Source organism: Bos mutus, chromosome 15 (genome assembly GCF_027580195.1).
Source record: "Bos mutus isolate GX-2022 chromosome 15, NWIPB_WYAK_1.1, whole genome shotgun sequence".
Classification (NCBI taxonomy): domain Eukaryota; kingdom Metazoa; phylum Chordata; class Mammalia; order Artiodactyla; family Bovidae; genus Bos; species Bos mutus.
The window spans coordinates 78,050,830-78,071,653 of NC_091631.1; the positions used below are offsets into that span (position 1 = coordinate 78,050,830).

The 20,824-nt window shown below is 35.3% G+C and overlaps 1 protein-coding gene across 4 annotated transcripts in view; it reads left to right on the forward strand.

The window, feature by feature from the left end:
• GRIA4 (glutamate ionotropic receptor AMPA type subunit 4) overlaps positions 1 to 20,824 on the forward strand; it is a 686,576-nt gene that overhangs the window by 651,464 nt on the left and 14,288 nt on the right. For 2 of the 4 annotated variants that reach the window (XM_070384348.1, XM_070384349.1), the window contains exon 15: positions 19,508 to 19,622. The exons of the other annotated variants lie outside the window; for them this stretch is intronic. In XM_070384348.1, coding sequence (XP_070240449.1) covers positions 19,508 to 19,622 — 115 coding nt within the window. The remainder of the gene's footprint in view (positions 1 to 19,507; positions 19,623 to 20,824) is intronic. 4 annotated transcript variants of the gene reach the window in all.

Genomic DNA, 20,824 nt, shown 5'->3' on the forward strand with positions numbered 1-20,824 from the left:
ATTAGGTATTCAGGTAAATTTCCTGAGAATCTTACACAGCAATAGTCAAGAAGTTTGTCTAAATATAGGCAATTATTGTGATCGCTCAAGTTTATATCAAGTTGTTCGGCTTCAGTTTGAAGGGCTTCAGGAAAAGGGCAGCATTTATTCTCAATGATTCCAAGTTAAAATAAGAAGCAGAAGAAAAACTGAAAACACTACGCTTTTTTTTTTTTCTCTAAAAATTACCCTTACTTCTATCAAAGAAAATCAAATTAAGACTAATTTGTTTTCAAAATTAATGCCATTAAATTTGCCCTGGTTATTTACCTAAGTCCAGCAAAAACAGTAATTGATCTGCTTTGCTGGAAATTTTCAAAGGAATCTCCAGATTAAATTTTTAAATGCCTCTCATACCATGAAACCATGCCAAGGATTTGCTACCAGATTTACCTGTAATATATATAAATTTGGATGAATTCTTCTCGTCTTGAAAGAGAAAGTGAAAGTCACTCAGTCGTGTCCAACTCTTTGAGACCCCACAGACTACACAGTGCATGGAATTCTCCAGGCCAGAATGCTGCAGTGGGTAGCCTTTCCCTTCTCCAGGGGATCTTCCCAACCCAGGGATCGAACCCAGGTCTCCCCCATTGTAAGCGAATTCTTTACCAGTTAAGCCACAAGGTCTCCAAAATATCCTGAGTTTCCTCTGCCTTCCAGGAAATAACCTTACTTACTCAACTGGTAAGGCTGCTAGGAACCATATAAGAAAACTACCAGGCTATTTTTCCAAAGGGTTTTATGGCTCCATACAGTCGATCTTAATTCCTTCAAGCTGTCTGGACATTTTTAAACATGACTTTCCAGTCAAAGCATTGATAATATACCAATGTTTCCTATTGTCTTCTAATACAAGGAGTACAAATTCTTAGTGAAAGTATGTAAACAAATATATAGCATGTAAAAAAATATAGTATTTTTATAGTATGTAAAAAAATATAAAAATACTCACTAAGAGTTTCTAAATTCTGATGGGATCAGGTAGGAAGAAAAAGATGTTTCAATTCTTTTTACATTGGTACAATTTGCCAAATTGCTATAAGTCATAGTTAATAGAAGAGGAAATATTTCTTTGTATCTGGAAAGCAATGATGAAAATGCCAGTAATATTTCAGATAAAAAGTTATAAAAATTATAAATCATATTCATCAGTTCATTCAGTTCCATATAATTAATTCTTATTGATCTTGATCTTTTATTAACAGTTTTATGAAGCCATTAAGTTTTTCATTAGAATTCTATAATCTCTTACCAGTTTAGTGTCGTGATCTAAAAGTTATCACAAACTTATATTTGTCCAAAAATCATTTCTATGAACATCTTCATTTTCTAAGAGCATTTTAGTAAAACAAAAACTATCTATGAATGACAAAAACTTAAAATCACATGGTTAAAGATCTAATTGCAATGCAATTGACATGGAAATTTGTCTATTTCTGTGACATGGAACATTTTAAGACAATAACTAAAAATATGACTGATAACATACCAGGACATATCTGAATTTTAGGAATTTCATATAACCTCTAGAACACCTGTATTACCCACACGATACACCTAAGATTTATCATTGCTCGTTTAACAATGGTTTCCATATACTTTAATGTACAATGTTTTTAATTTAGTATCTCTCTTTGAGATGTTTCAGGGGCCCTATGAAACATCTCAAAGTTAAGTAGAGGCTCAAAGGGACTTTATTTAGAATTTTGATTTGGGAGACTTTGTCAAAGTTATCAAAATATTTTAAATCACTTGGACAAATACGATTATAGGTCACTGTAAAGCAATACTTATTCACTTAACCAAAGTGACAATAAAATATTTCAAAGGCAAATACATATATATACAAATATTCCAAGAAAACTTTATCTCTTAATAAGACTCCCTTAAAGCATAATTTTTTTCAGTGTGATCCATGACACATTTTAATAAACCCAAATATCTTTAGTTCTCTGTAATAAGAAGACAAAAAATAGATTTATTTAACAATTAATGTTTCAGCATTTTATCTTCTCTGGAAATGATCTAAACATTCAGAAATTCCCATCATTTAACTTAGCAAAACTCTAAAGCTTCAAGTTACCAAAACAAATTTGAGGAAACTATTTTTAAGTAGCTATGCCATAAAACATAATTATTATTAAAGATTTCACCTAAAAACTTTTGTTTCATTTAAACTTATTTAATTACTTGTGAAAATTTTATCATACAAATTTATCATTTTTTGCTGACAAAGTTTGTAACAGAGATATCTGAATGTATTTAACTTGTGGTAAACCTAGTAGTCAGACTTTATTTTTGGGGGCTTCAACTGCAGATGGTGATTGCAGCCATGAAATTAAAAAATGCTTACTCCTTGGAAAAAAAGTTATGACCAACCTAGATAGTATATTGAAAAGCAGAGACATTACTTTGCTAACAAAGGTCCGTCTAGTCAAGGCTATGGTTTTTCCAGTGGTCATGTATGGATGTGAGAGTTGGACTGTGAAGAAAGCTGAGCGCCAAAGAATTGATGCTTTTGAACCGTGGTGTTGGAGAAGACTCTTGAGAGTCCCTTAGACTGCAAGGAGATCCAACCAGTCCATCCTAAAGGAGATCAGTCCTGGGTGTGCATTGGAAGGACTGATGCTGAAGCTCAAACTCCAATACTTTGGCCACCTCATGCAAAGAGTTGACCCACTGGAAAACACCCTGATGCTGAGAGGGATTGGGGGCAGGAGGAGAAGGGGATGACAGAGGATGAGATGGCTGGATGGCATCACCGACTTGATGGACATGAGTTTGAGTTAACTCCGGGAGTTGGTGATGGACAGGGAGGCCTGGCATGCTGTGATTCATGGGGTTGCAGAGTCGGACACAACTGAGCGACTGAACTGAACTGAACTGAAACCTAGTAGAATATAAGCTCTACAATTAATGCTGGTAACTCTTGAGATAGGCCTATTTACTTAAACCAACAAGCTTAAACTTGCTTTTACTTATCAAAGATTAATCTTAAATCAGGTACACTGGAAAACATTTGGGTTAGTTTCTACTACATTTAGAAATATTTAATTCTTAAGCACTTAGTTTTAAGGCAATTAAAAAGAGCTCTTTTGCAAATTAATTTTGATAATATCATTTGGAGATAGAAAAATGCCATATCAATAATCCACATACATAAACATAAACACAACCTGAACTCTCATAGATTTCACTGTAAAACTTAAGTCATGAATCAGGTATATCACAAACTCACTAATTTATAAATAAAAATTGGAAAAAAATTATTTATGCTCAGATTGTTAAGGCTTTTTACTATTTGTGGAAAAAACTCATATACTTGTCCTTGATAAGTCTTTAAGGAGGATGTGAATTAGATTTCCTGTGAGAGAGCACTTCCACATACCAGTTCACTCTCGGGGCAAAATCCTCCACTATTGCTTCTTTTAGCCCCTAAATATCAGTGCCCAGTTTCTGGGTTTCCATCTCATACTATGTGAGCTCAGCACTATCAGCTTCCTTTATTCAATTAATACTCCCTAAACAATGGGTTTACCTGCCCCATCTTACAAAACCAGGCAAAGGAAGACAACATGCTCATCCCTACAATATCATCAAGGCAAAAGAAATGCAACCATCTTACACAAAGTCCACTCAAATACATAAATTTTAATAAATTTCCATCTCAGTTCTATCAGTTCTGTAACCTTAGCTTCCAATAAAATGCCATCAACAAGTCTCAGTCTTACAAGGAGTCCCAGAAACTTTTTATCCCCCAGCCATTTGCTTCATTCCTATATAAAGGTTCTGATGACCCCAGTAAGGGATAGACCCAAGGGACCAAGGCTTTTTTGTCAATATTTAACTCGATTAATTGGCCTAACTGTTGCCCCGAAACAGTTGCAGTTTTCTCAGTTTCCTCAGTCTTCTTAATCTTTTCCTTCCAGCTTTTAAAATTTATCTAAACTGAAGTAATTAGAGTAGACTTGTTTGGGATCTTTACTGTTGGAGAGAACCAATATGGGGTCCTTTGGACTCACACAATCTTAGGTAGTACTGTATTATAAAACCTTTGTTTTGATCCCACAAATGCTCATTTTATTTATCCCAATTCTTAACAACCATCTAAAGATTTTCATTCTGCTTTGATTAGTCCCATGACTCTTCCCTTTCTGATTCCTCTTTATTCCCACTTTCATTATTTGTTTTATTTACTTTATTATTTAACAACTCTTTTAGAATTTTTTTCTTTTTGGGAAGAGTCTCTTTCCCAAAAAGAGACTCTTTCCCTTCCATTTGTTTATTAATAAATAATGTTTTTATTAGCACCTGTAAGACCCACTTAGAATATGAATTTAATAAGCTTCCTGAAAAGATTTTCTTATATTTTTTTTCTTTTTTGCACTGCCATCAACTTTTATTAAGCACCAGGTTGTGTGCCAGTTGTTTATAGTGTAATATTTTCATTTTTGTCTAAGTCTCAAATTAAGCAAAACATGAGAGCATTTTACTACCATACAACAGATGAAGATAATTCATTGGGTTTGGTTAATTTGTTCAAAGTCATGTCATTAATGATTAGTGGAGAAGGAATCTGAATGAAGGATGCATGGGTTTCCTTGGGTTTCTTCTCATGCTTCTATTTACATTTGATTATATTCAGTATTATCCATAATAAATACTTTTTTTTTATTTTTTATTTTTTTATTTGATAAATTTAACGCCTTTTATTGCCATACCTCATTTTACTGTGCTTTGCTTTAGTGAACTTTATAGATACATGTTTTTTTTTTTTTTTTCCTTGTTAATTTTCTGTTTAGTTGATCTATCCATAAGTGTGAGTGGGGTATTAAAGTCTCCCACTATTATTGTGTTATTGTTAATTTCTCCTTTCATACTTGTTAGGATTTGTCTTACATACTGCGGTGCTCCCATGTTGGGTGGATATATATTTATAATTGTTATATCTTCTTCTTGGATTGATCCTTTGATCATTATGTAGTGACCTTCTTTGTCTCTTTTCACAGCCTTTGTTTTAAAGTCTAATTTATCTGATACGAGTATTGTGACTCCTGCTTTCTTTTGGTCCCAATTTGCATGGAAAATCTTTTTCCAGCCCTTCACTTTCAGTCTGTATGTGACCCCTGTTTTGAGGTGGGTCTCTTGTAGACAACATATGTAGGGGTCTTGTTTTTGTATCCATTCAGCCAGTCTTTGTCTTTTGGTTGGGGCATTCAACCCATTTACGTTTAAGGTAATTACTAATAAGTATGATCCCGTTGCCATTTACTTTATTGTTTTGGGTTCGAGTTTATACACCATTTTTGTGTTTCCTGTCTAGAGAATATCCTTTAGTAAGATTATAAGATTTTCTTATATTTTTAAAACTAAGAGACCTTTTTAAGGTTAGCTGTTATATTTCTTTGCATCCAACTTTTAATTTGGTCTTTCCATAGATACTAGTAATACACCTATCTACGATGAGCGCTTTGCAAATATTGACCAATTTAGAAGCTTTTCCAATTCAAAAGATCCATCATCTGGCCATTGATGTTACTGCCATTTGCTGTTCAGTTGCTAAGTTGTGTCCACCTCTTTGCAATCCCATGGACTATAGCACTCCAGGTTCCTCTATCTCCACTGTCTCCCAGAGTTTGCTCAAATTCATGTGCATTGAGTTGATGCTGCCATCTAACCACCTCATCCTCTGCTGCTACTTTCTCCTTTTGCTTCAACCTTTCCCAATGAGTCGGCTCTTCTCATGAAGTGGCCACAGTATAGGAGCTTTAGCTTCAGCAACAGTCCTTCCAATGAATATTCAGGATAGATCACCTTTATGATTATCTGCTTTGATATCTTTGCAATCCAAGGGGATTTCAAGAGTCTTCTCCAAGCACCACAATTTGAAAGCATCAATTCTTGGTGCTCAGCCTTCTTTATGGTCCAACTCTCACATCTGTACATGACTACTGGAAAAACCATAGTTTTGACTATACGGACCTTTGTCAGCAAAGTGATGTCTCTACTTTTTAATATGCTGTCTAGGTTTATCATATTTTTCCTTCCAAGGAGCAAGCATCTTTTAATTTCATGGCTGCAGTAACTTTCCTCCGTGATTTTGGAGCCCAGGAAAATAATATCTGCCACTGAATCTACTTTTTCTCCTTCTATTGCCATGAAATGATGGGACTGAATGCCATGATCTTAGTTTTTTGAATGTTGAGTCTCAAGCCAGCATTTTCACTTTCCTCTTTCACCCTCATCAAGAGGCTCTTTAGTGCCTCTTCATTTTCTGCCATTAGAATGATATCATCTGCATATCTGAGAATGTTGATATTCTTCTGACAATCGTGATTCCAGCTTGTGATTCATCCAGCCCAGAATTTCACATGATGTAATCCACATATAAGTTAAATATGCAGAGTGACAATATACAACCTTGTCATGCATCTTTCCCAATTTTGAATCAGTCAGTTGTTCCATGTGAGGCTCTAACTATTGCTTCTGAACTGCATACAGATTTTTCAGGAGACAGGTAAGGTGGTCTTGTACTCCGATCTGTTTAAGAGTTTTCCACAGTTTGCTATGATCCACACAAAGGCTTTAGCACAGTCAGTGTAGCAGAAGTAGATGTTTTTTCTGGAACTCCCTTGCTTTCTTCATGATCCAACAAATGTTGGCAATTTGATCCCTGGTCCCTCTGCATTTTCTAAATCCAGCTTGAACACCTGGAATTTCCTAGTTCATATACTGTTGAAGCCTAGTTTGAAGAATTTTGAGCATAACCTTGCTAGCATGTGAAATGAGAACAACTCTATGGCAGTTTGAACATTCTTTGGCATTGCTGTTTTGGGGGGTTGGAATGAAAACTGACCTCTTCCAGTCCTGTGACCACTGCTGAGTTTTCCCAATTCTTGACACATTGAGTGTAGCATTTTGAGTTTTAGGATTTAGGTTTTAGGATTTTAAATAGCTCAGCTGGAATTTCTTCATCTCTACTGTTCATGCCTTGTAAGTCGATTCAGTCATGTCTGACTCTTTCCAACCCCATATACTATAGCCCGCCAGAGTCCTCTGTCCATGGGATTCTCCAGGCAAGAATATTGGAATAGGTTGCCATGCCCTTCTCCAGGGGATCTTCCCAACCCAGGGATCAAACTCCTGTCTCTTATATCTCCTGCAATGACAGGGGGTTTCTTCACCATTAGCACTACCTGGAAAGCCCTTCACCTCTACTAGCTTTGTTCATAGTATTGCTACCTGAGGCCCATTTGACTTCACACTCCAGGATGCCCAATTCTAGGTGAGACTACACGATCGTGGTTATCTGGGTCATTTTGACCTTTTTTGTATACTTCTTCTGTGTATTCTTGCCACATCTTCTTAATCTCTTTTGCTTCTGCTAGGTCCTTACTATTTCTGTCCTTTATTGTGCCCATCCTTAAATGAAATGTTCCCTTGATATTTCTGATTTTCTTGAAGAGATCTCTAGTCTTTCTCATTCTATTGTTTAACTCTGTTTCTTTGCATTTTTTTTTAAGGCCTTCTTGTCTCTCCTTGCTCTTCTCTGGAACTCTGCATTCAGTTGAGTATATCTTTCCCTTTTTCCCTTGCCTTTTGTTTCTATTCTTTTCTCAGCTATTCATTTAGCCTTCTAAACAACCACTTTGCCTTCTTGCATTTCTTTTTCCTAGGGATGGTTTTAGTCATTGCCTCCTATACAGTGTTATGAACCTCCATCCATCATTCTTCAAGCACTGTGTCTACCAAATTTAATCCCTTGAATCTATTTGTCATCTCCACTGTATAATCATACCGGATTTGATTTAAGTCATACCTGAATGACCTAGTGGCTTTCCCTACTTTCTTCAATTTAAGCCTAATTTTGCAATAAGGACCTCATAATCTGACACAAGGTCAACTCCAGGCCTTGTTTTTGCTGACTGTATAGAGCTTCTCCATCTTGAACATAATCAATCTGATTTCTGTATTGACCATCTGGTGATGTCCATGTGTGGAGTCATCTTTTGGATTGTTGGAAAAAGGTGTTTGTTATGACCAGCATGTTCTCTTGACAGAATTCTGTTAGTCTTTGTCCTGCTTCATTATGTAGTCCAAGGCTAAACTTGCCTGTTATTCTGGGTATATCTCTTGACTTCCTACTTTTGCATTCCAATCCCATATGATGAAAAGGACATCTTTTTTTTTTTTTTTTTTTTTTTTGCGTTAGTTCTAGAAGGTGTTGTTCAGTTCAGTTCAGTCACTCAGTCGTGTCTGACTCTTTGCGACCCCATGAATCACAGCATGCCAGGCCTCCCTGTCCATCACCAACTCCCGGAGTTCACCCAAACTCATGGCCATCGAGTCGGTGATGCCATCCAGCCGTCTCATCCTCTGTCATCCCCTTCTCCTCCTGCCCCCAATCCCTCCCAGCATCAGAGTCTTTTCCAAGGAGTTAACTCTTCACATGAGGTGGCCAAAGTACTGGAGTTTCATCTTTAGCATCATTCCTTCCAAAGAAATCCCAGGGCTGACCTCCTTCAGAATGGACTGGCTGGGTCTCCTTGCCATCCAAGGGACTCTCAAGAGTCTTCCCCAACACCACAGTTCAAAAGCATCAATTCTTCGGCGCTCAGCTTTCTTCACAGTCCAACTCTCACATCCATACATGACCACAGGAAAAACCATAGCCTTGACAAGATGGATCTTTGTTGGCAAAGTAATGTCTCTGCTTTTGAATATGCTATCTAGGTTGGTCATAACTTTTCTTCCAAGGAGTAAGCATCTTTTAATTTCATGGCTGCAATCACCATCTGCAGTGATTTTGGAGCCCCAAAAAATAAAGTCTGACACTGTTTCCACTGTTTCCCCATCTATTTCCCATGAAGTGATAGGACCAGATGCCATGATCTTCGTTTTCTGAACACTGAGTTTTAAGCCAACTTTTTCACTCTCCTCTTTCACCTTCATCAAGAGGCTTTTTAGTTCCTCTTCACTTTTTGCCATAAGGGTGGTGTCATCTGCATATCTGAGGTTATTGATATTGTTCCCAGCAATCTTGATTCCAGCTTGTGCTTCTTCCAGCCCAGCATTTCTCATGATATACTCTGCATAGAAGTTAAATAAGCAGGGTGACAGTATACAGCCTTGACGTACTCCTTTTTCCTGTTTGGAACCAGTCTGTTGTTCCATGTCCAGTTCTAACTGTTGCTTCCTGACCTGCATACAGATTTCTCAAGAGGCAGGTCAGGTGGTCTGGTATTCCCATATCTTTCAGGATTTTCTACAGTTTATTGTTGTAGATCACTACAAAAACTGGTCAACTTCAGCTTCTTCAGCATCACTGGTTGGCACCTAAACTTGGATTACTGTGATGTTGAACCATTTGCCTTGGAAACAGAGATCATTCTGTCCTTTTTAAGACTGCACCCAAGTATTGCATTTCTAACTCTTTCATTGACTATGAGGGTACTCCATTTCTTCTAAGGAATTCTTGACCACAGTAGTAGATAATGATCATCTTAATTAAATTAACCCGTCCCCATCTATTTTAGTTCACTGATTCATAAGGTGTCAATGTTCACTCTTGCCATCTTTTACTTGACCATGTCCAATTTACCTTGATTCATGGACCTAACATTCCAGGTTCCTATGCAATATTGTTCTTTACAGCATCGGACTTCACTTTTACCACCAGACACATCCACAACAGAGTGCCATTTCCACTTTGGCCCAGCCACTTCATTCTTTCTGGAGCTATTAATAATTGTTCTCTGTTCTTCCCTAGTAGCCTATCAGACACTTTCCAACTTGAGGGGCTCGTCTTTGGTATCATATCTTTTTGCCTTTTCATACTGTTCATAGGGTTTGTATGGCAAGAATTCTGTAGTAGTTTGCCATTCTCTTCTCTAGGGGACCACACTTTTTCAGAACTCTTCACTATGACCCATCCATTTAGATTACCCTGCGTGACATGGCTCATGGATACATTGAGTTATGCAAGCCCTTTCACCATGAAAAGACTGCGATCTATGAAGGAGGACCACTGATGAGTAGGAATTTAATAGTGATTTAAACCAATAAGCCAATTTATAGAAAGACCCTGAAGTAACTTTCTAGACATGGTATCATGGACACAACAGGTGTCCTGAAGTAAAGCCATAGATGATTTAGTCCCCATGTTTTGTGACTCTCAAAATAGCCAAAAAAGTTTGAGAAGAGAAAGGCCCCTTATAGACTTGACCCCTTGTGACAAAACTCCCTGTGAGAGCTGGCACAGCTGAACAAAGAGACTGCTCAGAATCTCAGCCTATTTAACTAGCTGCTAAATGAACACTGGTATGTGTACCTTTTGGATGCCAGAAACCAGAGAGATTTTTCTCATTAGGATAAAAACCAAACCTTCAAGCCATAGAACAAGACAAAAGGAAAACTTAATCACACCAATGGTTTTCTCCTTAAAATAAATGACACAAAAGACAAAGACAAAGAAAATCAGTGACCATCTCTGGGGAAAAATGATCAACAAACCAAGGGTAGTACTTTATAAAACTTTAAACCAAGAGTCACAAACTACAAGGATCTAGCCTCACAAGTATTTTCTCCTGTTAATCTAATTTTCAAAAAGAGAAAAACTAGTCTCTTTTCCAACAGACCGTGCAGCCAGAGATTTGTGAGACTAGCCCACATGATAACAAATAATACCTTGTGCTGGCTTTTGTCAGGTGCCCCAGGGTCTCTTAACTGCAGCAGCTTTATAGGGAGTAGTGTTCAGCCAATAAAGTTGAATCCTATCTGTTGGGGAGGAATAACTTTTCCTTTACCCTTATAGGCTCTTCTGGCTATTCTAAAAATTAAATTGACATGAGACAGATTAACAGGAGAAAATCAAACAAAAGTTTAATAACATATATATATGGCAGAGACCCAAAAAAACTTAGTAACTAGCCAAAGTGGCCCACATCCTCACATTAAATACCATCTTCAGCAAAAGACAAAAAAGGATGTTGTGGGTAAAGGTTTGGAACTTCAAAAGAGAGGAAGGCAATTCACATAGAGATAGAAAAGCAAATGTTTGGGAACCAAATGTTTGCAGGGCCAGGCAGAGACAATGGGATACAAAATAGACCCTGATCTCTAAGAGTTTCCCCCATGATACCTACCTAGCCAATATTCTTTGCAGATATCCCTGGCGGTAACTCTATTCCTGTAACAGAGGAATACTATCTCAATTCTTAAGGCAGTTAGCAAGAAGATCAAAGTTTCTTCTTGTATCTTTTGTGCCATGATTATTTTCATCTTGAAATAATCCACATGCCGGATATATTTTGCCATGGCAGATTTTGTTTCCATGCAGTTCCCTAAAATTGTGTATCAGTCTGAGTTTTGCATGTTTGTGTATTTTTCCTGAGGAAGTATACATGCTTTCATTGACTTCTAAAAGAAGTCTATGACCAAAGGAGGGCAAAAAATTCTAGTATGCGACCTAAAACTGACAAAAATCAAGAAATCAGGCTGGATAAAATATTTGTAAAGATTACATTTAAAAACTGCAATATTAAAATATAAAATTTTTTGTTGTTTATCACAATCTCTAGCTAGTGTGCTACCTAAACCAGTGGCAGATATCCTCACAAAAAATAATAGTGTTCTTTCTAAGAATCACATTCTTGGGGCCTAGTTCTCAAATAGGAATTAGTCATGCAAATCCCAAAGAACACAATTTAGAGACAATTCTTGGAATCTAGCCCAGTGTTAACTCTATTTGTTCAGTTCTTTTTCATTCAATTGAAATATGAAATACAAACATTTCTATCAGTTCAGTTCAGTTGCTCAGCCATGTCCGACTCTTTGCAACCCCATGAACCGCAGCATGCTAGGCCTCCCTGTCCATCACTTTAACTCCCGGAGTTTACCCAAACTCATGTCCATAGAGTCGGTGATGCCATCCAGCCATCTCATCCTCTGTCGTCCCCTTCCTGCCCCCAATCCCTCCCAGCATCAGTGTCTTTCCCAATGAGTCAACTCTTTGCATGAGGTGGCCAAAGTATTGAAGTTTAATCTTCAACATCAGTCCTTCCAATGAACACCCAGGACTGATCTCCTTTAGGATGGACTGGTTGGACCTCCTTGTAGTCCAAGGGATTCTCAAGGGTCTTCTCCAACACCACAATTCAAAAGCATCAATTCTTTGGTGCTCAGCTTTCTTCACAGTCTAACTCTAACATCCATACATGACCACTAGAAAAACCATAGCCTTGACTAGACGGACCTTTGTTGGCAAAGTAATGTCTCTGCTTTTGAATATGCTGTCTAGGTTGGTCATAACTTTCCTTCCAAGGAGTAAGCGTCTTTTAATTTCATGGCTGCAATCACCATCTGCAGTGATTTTGGAGCCCAAAAAAATAAAGTCTGACACTGTTTCCCCATCTATTTCCCATGAAGTGATGGGACCTGATGCTATGATCTTTGTTTTCTGAATGTTGAGCTTTAAGCCAACTTTTTCACTCTCCTTTTTCACTTTCATCAAGGGGCTTTTTAGTTCCTCTTCACTTTCTGTCATAAGGGTGGTGTCATCTACATATCTGAGGTCAGTGATATTTCTCCTGGGAATCTTGATTCCAGCTCGTGCTTCTTCCAGCCCAGCGTTTCTCATGATGTACATTTCTCTATATATAACTTAATTATATATATGTCATCCAGACTCCAAAATAAAAACAAGAAATCCCTCATTACAAAAATGGTTTTCAAATACTCATTATAAATCCTGCTGGGTCTGAATTGTCTTTTCATGTTAAATAATTTTCCCTCTGAATTTTGGTGTTAAATTATTGATCAATAGTGCCATTTTATGCAAGCCTTAACTGTCATCACATAGGCAAACTGGAGTGAAAACTTAATATTTTTTCTAAAAATGTCTGCATATACATATAGAGCAACTTGGCCCAAATTCTTCCTTTGGAAATGAGCGCACAAACCCAATGAAGCAAAAAAAGGCTTGTGCTTATTTACTGGAAGGAATAATTTGAGGGAAAAGTAATGAGAGCACAGCTACAAGTTAAACTGAAAACAGTGGAACATTGATAAATGTTGAGAATTAGCTCGTCTTCCAGGCCTACATAGCAGATAAAGGGTAGAACTGTGAAAACAAATATTTTTCCATAAATCAGATATATTTAGTTGTTTGATAGCCTATTGATTTTTATTCACTTTCTATATTTCTTTGAGTAATAAAATAGTTCTTTTTCTCAAGTAGTTATTAACTGCCTGTATACAAAGTTCTGGAATTTGTTGTAAATTCTCAGTTTTCCTGCTAATTTCCTCTAGCTACCTTTATGTAAGAGTGGGGAGTGAACAGGAGGACATGATTAAACCACAAAAGTCAAATCCTCTGTGACATTTGCTCCTGTCTACCTATTTCATCTTCCATATGGGATGAACTTTCATGTACATAACACTTGTTAAAATACTGAGAATGCAGCCATTTAAATATCAGAATGACTAATCTATACAGAGTTGGCTATTATTTATATTTTATGAAATTAGTATTTTCCTATTGAGTGGCCCTGGAAAAACTTCAGCATATACTTACCTGCTGCACAACAAAATTTAAATCAGATGAGTTTTTCAACCTGCAATTTTAGCATGATTTCTAAAAGAAGGATAGAAAAAGTATGTTGTATGATGGAAGTTTTTTTTTTTTTTTTAATTGCCTTTTTTAAAACCCCTGAAAAAAAGTTTTTCTTAGAGTTTAATGTTCATTTGTAAAAGAACATAACTTCCAACCGTATAATCTTTTTTAAAAACAAAGCTATATATATATAATGGCCCACTTAGCAGGACTCAAGTTTAGTCACAATCACCTTCATTTAATCTGTCCTAAGGGGAAAAATTCACCTTGTCTATGTAGTTTTTGTGAAACAGCAAGGCTTCTCTCTAGGCCACTGAGAGTTCCATTAACCTCCCGCAGATCCTTTCTGGTGGGTAGACTCACACCTCTCTGACAGACCTGCTCCCCTCAAATAAGGTAGAACCTTTGTAGAAGCCAAATGTATCACATGTTCTCCATCCAGCCTCGACTAGAGACACAAAACCAAGTGAGCCAAAGCAAACCATACTGTCAAACAATGAATTCTTTTCTGAGATCCTTAAGAAAAATTTCTAACTTCTAACTTCCTTAATCTTTCTTGATCCAAAATAGAATATATATTTTAATTTGCATGAAACAATTCTAATATGCATATTATAAAATAATTAAGAGAGTAGTTTTGTTTGTTCTTTACTAAAGTGTCACTTTTCATTGAAGAAAATTTTGAATGAGTGGGAAAGCACAAAGAGCAATATGCAAGCCAAATCAATCATAATCCTACTACCTACAGATAGCGACTTTCATTAACATCTATACATACAAATAAATAGCATTTAAATAAATATTTAAATTATATATAAAAATATATATGGCACTTATATATATATATATACACATACATATAAACATTATATATCTTTTCTAAAATTAAGATCACAATGAATATACAATTTGTTTCTTTTATTCACTCAACATTGAGCATTTCCTTTGTCATTAAAATCCTGTAATGATTGTTAAACATTCAGTCATATGGATTATTGGTGCTTATCAGTGCTATCCTTTAGGGAGCTTTCTAAAAACGTATACACGCTGCCACCATGTCAGAAGATTCTGATACAGCAAGTTAGTCCTGAGCATCTGTATTTGTAATAAATGGTTCTAACATTTAAATCAAGATTGAAAACTACTGTTGTACACTAAATCTGCTTAATTGTCCCTTTCTGTTGGGCATGTAAGTTGCTTTCAATGTTTTGTTATATAAACATGCTATAACATTTATCATATTACTTTGTCAACATCATTGATTTATTTCCTAGGATTGATTCCTCAAAGGGGAATTGTTATTAATAATTTGCAAGGGTAAGAACTGGATTTTTTTGTTTTATAAAACCATATTATTTTCTTTCTATTCTATTTTCAGTGTATTCTAATTTCAGGACAACATTAAATCCTTGGCTATATTAAATATTATCCTTATTTTTAGCTTTTCTAATATGAAGAGCAAAAAATTTGCATTTCTTGGATTCACATTAGTTTAATTCTAAGTAAGAGTAAATCATTTTTATATGATTTGTACTTCTTCCTGCATAAACTATCTACCAATGTCTTTTGCAGATTTTAAAGGATTTTCTAAGGTATTTTACACAATTTCTTGTTGAGTCACATAATACTAAAATTTACTAGGACTATGAAAATACTTTGTAGCATCATTCAGGTAAATATTCTGAATATTGTAACACCTGATATTTAAATTTTATAGAGAATTAAGTATGAAGAGAATACTCAAGTTAAAAGAGTACAGGCCTAAAACTAAGGAGACTTTTTCATGTGCATATAATTAATGAATCCCTCTTTATAAGGATAATAATGCATTAGCAAAATTACATAGTTTAGACAAAAAAATCCATTAAGCCCATATATTATTGATATCATAGACAATAATGAAGTATTCATCCTACTAAGTAAAATGTAATTGAATTTGCTTTAACTAGACTAAATATAATATTGCTGACTTTATTTTAGAAATTATATATACTGTAAATTTCTTGTGTACAAACAATAACTGTATCTAAAGCTTATATATCCGTTCTTTATGATAATATTCTCAAATCCAGGAAATCATGAGTACTTTATTAAACAAATCTTTCAAGTTTTCTCTATATGAATGTTAATATCTCACTAACAGAAGAAAATAAACTATAAGAATTATGGTCTAGAAGTAAATACAATGAGTAAGGCATAAAGTAAGCATAAAAAAATATCTAAATCTACAGATTAATAATAAATTACTTATGGGAGGATAGAGAGGAAAATATAAATATCTTAGCCTGAATTAAGCACGCTTTCAACAAGAAAATCTTAATTTGCATTAGATTAATTTATGCAAAATTAATAAATGGAAAAGTTTAAGTCTGTTAGTTCCCATTGTATAGCTTTTGTTTAGTTAACAAAAATGGGTCCCAGAGCCTTGGGCAATGAGAGATGGATTTCATAATCTCAAACTCAATTGAACAACAGTTCAGGAATGAAAACCCTTGAAATTTTTCCAGAGTTCCTGGAATTTGTCTGAGTGAGCATTTTTGTTTCAACCCTGAATTGTGTTCCCCATCATCTCACCACTATGAAAAAGCTATCTGGAGACGGGTTTTTCTTACCTAGGATTCTGCTAAGTCATAAACGGACTAGGCAAATAAGTATGGTACATAGGCCCTGTTGTAGTCTTATAAACGGTCATGGTCAACATACCTGGGCTCCCAAATGTGGTTTATATCGCTAGAAAAACAATGTGATCACTTGTTGTTTCTTCCTCTCCTTCCATTTTTAAATGAAAGCAATTTATTTCATTTGTTTATTCTGTAAAAGCTGCATTTAATAGAATGAAGGGAATAATTAATGTAAAAAATAACCCTCAATATTTTTATTTTTTCTTATCTTCTTGGCAGATCACTATTACAACTTCTCTAATGCTTAACCAAGACAAGAATATTCTCATCATCAATTTTAGTTTGTTGACATAGATTTCAAAATCTATGTCTGAAATGTATGAAGGGAATTTCAAAGCAGTAGTAAAATGTGCTGCAGCAAGGATCTGCTTTCTATGTACTTTATTTTCCTGACTCCTTCTGAGTTCCTTAGGCTTGCTTGTAATTATGTCTTCAGTGTTCCTTTCCCTTTTTACCTGGATAAAAAATGGTTTTTAATCTAATCTAGAAAACTGAGTAAAGTAACTTTAGGTGTGTGCATGCTCAGTTGTGTCCAACTCTTTGTGACCCCAGGGACTATAGACCATCATAAGTAACTTTATGTATATTTTAAAAGTCAGTTGATGATTCTTATTAATAATATGTAAACGTGATGCATTCCATAAAGTAGAGCAGATATTCAAATGGTCCTTACAGATGTGGTGTGTGCTGTATTATAAATAGCAGTCTAAGGAAACAGTTAGACCTAAACTGATTACACAAAGAAATTACATCTTTAGTCAGACAATTACAGAAAATAGCAAGCCTTTTTAAAAGGCAAAGAAATCTTGAAATCCTAAAGTGAAAGTGAAAGTGAAGTTGTGTTCAGCTCTTTGCAGCCCCATGGACTGTATCTTACCAGGCTCCTCTGTCCCTGGGATTCTCCAGGCAAGAGTACTGGAGTGGGTTGCTATTTCCTTCTCCAGGGGATCTTCCTGAACCAGGGATCAAACCCAGGTCTCCTGCATTGTAGGCAGACGCTTTACCATCTGAGCCATCAGAGAAGTCCTCAAAATCCTAAAGATTGTCCCTAAATATTAATTACAAAGTGCCTTCATTTATGGAAAGTACATTTTACACGTGATAGTATTAAGTGAATTCTATTGAGGAACCACAAGAAAATGTGGATTAATTGTAAACTGGGCAGTGACTTAACCTACTGGTCAAGAGTGTTATATTGACTAATATAGATATACATACATGCACATATATGGATAGCAGTGTGAAACTGAGCTGTTTTTACATGGCCTATTAGATGTTATTAGAAAGACAATGTCTTAGAATAACTTTGTAGAAAGCTTTATTCCAAACAATTTTCTCAACATAAACCTTGTTTTCCTTATCCATTTTTTAATTTTGCTTTTTTGTTTTCTATTGTGCTGTGAAACTGTTTTTGGATATGGCTAATAACCCTGTTAAATAACCCTCTCATGAAACGATTATAGTTTTATCAAAGGAGTGGTCTAAACCAACATATAAAATAATTGGGATAGCACTTTACTGAAAAAGAATCTGATAGAAATGTTTAAGACTAAAATAAAATGGATTATAAAAACAATTTTCTCCAAAATAGAAAACTTTTGTTAGTTTCAGTTCACTGAAAGACAAATTTAGTTTCTTTGGAAAGTAAAATTAAACAATTCTTTTCTCCTAACAGTATTTTTTAAAAAATAGATGTCTCTAGCCACACTGAGTTTTCATTTATTCCTACATTTCAGCCTGGTCCTTTTGCTGATTAAACTGATAACTTTTCACCTCAGGAAGTATATTACTTATTTTACACTACTAGCGTGGGACTTACTTCGGAGTGTGGGAACAGCTAACTATTTCATTAGCATTTAGTAAATGGCAATCTAACTCTTAGAAAGTGTCCATCCTCTCAAAGTATGTGGTTTATTCATGGGAAATATTTACTCTCCAAGTGGATCAGACCATTACAACACTAGAAAAGGGACATAATTTACCTGAAATATTACAAACACATTTTAAGAGAATAAATATTTTAATAGGCTGATTTGTGGTTAAACAAACAATGCATTTTATTAATCAACTAAATGATATTTAACTTGCAAATCAATGTTCAAATGCTATCCATTAGCATGAGGTTGTTTTTATTTTATTATTAATTATTAAGTATAATAATAAATTGAGTATTAAATATAATTAATTTGTCATTAATCAATCACCAAACTGGGCAATTATCAAATAGAATGGCCCAAACTGAACTCAAAGTCGCTCAGTATATAAGCCACTCACTAGATTTAACAGTCATTTCATTAAATTCTGGGAAAACTTGTTTAAACAGTTGATGGTTCAATTAAAACCCATACCTTGAAAGCAAGAAAGAAACCAAGTACATGGGAAGCAAAATCCATGACACATCTTTTTAATCCTCTTAGAAAATAATTAGAATATGCCACCATTATCCCCTATAGAGATACACATGGAAGAAATCTAATCTAGTGTTTGTTTGCCCATATCACATGCAGCATATTTTCCTGGGGTTTAATTATATAATTTAAACAAACAAGTTGGATGTATGATCCTGTTTTCTAAATAGCAGCTAGTGACTTTAAAAATCAACACAGAATTCAAATATAAATTCCCTGAGAGCTGCTACTACCTTTCTTTTGACCATCCTATGACTTCCAGACCAGAAAACTGAACCAATACAAATAATAAAAGGAATAATAATTAAGCCATACTCTTTGTTAGGAAGTCAGTACACAAAAATTAGTTGCAGATTTGTTGATTTGTTTGTGTAATTATATTTTTCCTTCTGGGAATGTATTTTCATTTTTTTCCTATTGGTCATTGACATTCTAGAAGCAAGGGAATTCAAGACAAAATTCTTTCTCAATTACTAGTAAATTCAAGTTTATTACTGTTTTGCAAACAAGAAAATTCATGTAATTGCTTGATGTTGATGTCAGTTACTTGATAATAAATGAACTGTGAAAGTGAATAGCACCAGATATCATAGGTTTAATATACTTTGAAGGAAATTACAATTGCCTGGTAGAAGGGGCTGCAGGATGACAAAATGAGAGGTTTATTTAGCATCTGGGAGAAGCTTATAAAAGAGCTTAAACCCTCATTCCTTCTAACATCTTAACAGCTGTGCAGTTTCTTACAAGATATGTTTTATCGTTTCAAGAAATGCTGTTAACCTCGCAGTTTTAAAACTGAATGAACAAGGCCTCTTGGACAAATTGAAAAACAAATGGTGGTACGACAAAGGAGAATGTGGCAGCGGGGGAGGTGACTCCAAGGTTAGCCTCAATGTCACCAAGAGCGGGTAACAGTGTGTGAAGTAATAGGTGCATCTGCTAGGAGACGCAATTCAGACCTGTGAATACCATGGGAATCGCCAAATTCCTTCACAAACTTAAGTATGCAATTACTGTCAAAGCAAAAATATTTGCAAACAATATCAATTTGGGGACACACTAACAAACCTAACTAAAACTGTCACTTAAATCTCTGGTTTGGAAGAAGTTACAGATCAGACATAGTCCTAGGAACCTTGGTGTGAGAAAGCAGGCTTTTGAAAGTGATGAGGAGAGAGAACAGAAAGGGTCAGTCTGTCTTGTTTTCTTCACCAGAGCTGCCACAAAATATTTTTGAATAATAGCAATAGTCTAGCCTCACCTAGACCAGGTACCTTCCAGAAAGACATTTCTCCACGTAAAACTGTCAGGCTTCCATTAAATAGCAAATTACATAACAAATCAAAAGAAATTATGAACTATACGCTTCTGCCTTCCATAAATGAATCAAACTAAAGAAAGATCGGATTATAAAAACAAGACCAACTCAGCTTTATCTTTACTGCATCCATGTCATATTTCCAGCTTCATAAAATAATGTTTTATTTTTATTTCTAAGCAGTGTCTTTTAAAAAAAGGTATACAGTTAGCAGAAATTATTAACCAGTGTTTCAGAACTCTTCTTCACTGTAGATAGACTTAAAGCAATCTAGAGATGGGAATATTCTGACTGAATTTCTTTCCTTACATATCTTCAATCGGTATGTAAGAACACTGAAATTTTAAAATATACATTCTTGCCTTTCTTTTAAATTCTAGAGTACTGCCCGAAACAAGAAACCCTGCTCTTCTTCAGGTTCTTCAGTGGGCTACAAATTATCTCACTTGTCTGGCCACCAAGCCCAAAGAATGATGCTCTATTTAAAAGGAGTATCTGTCTATTTTACATATGATAATGTAAAACCATCACAAAATTTTAAAATAATTATCCTCCAATTAAAATAATTATTTTTTAGAAAAGGAGTATCAGTCAAGGAAACTGCTAACCTCACCCTCTTTCAATGCTGATAACTTCCCCCTTGATCCTGATCTGAAAAGTCTTTCAAATTCATCTCCCTTGTGCATCCTGCCAGCCCTGTTGCAGGAAGAGAAAGAATAAACTTTGCCAGATGATTATTTTGGCAATAGAAGGAGGCAGGAAAGAA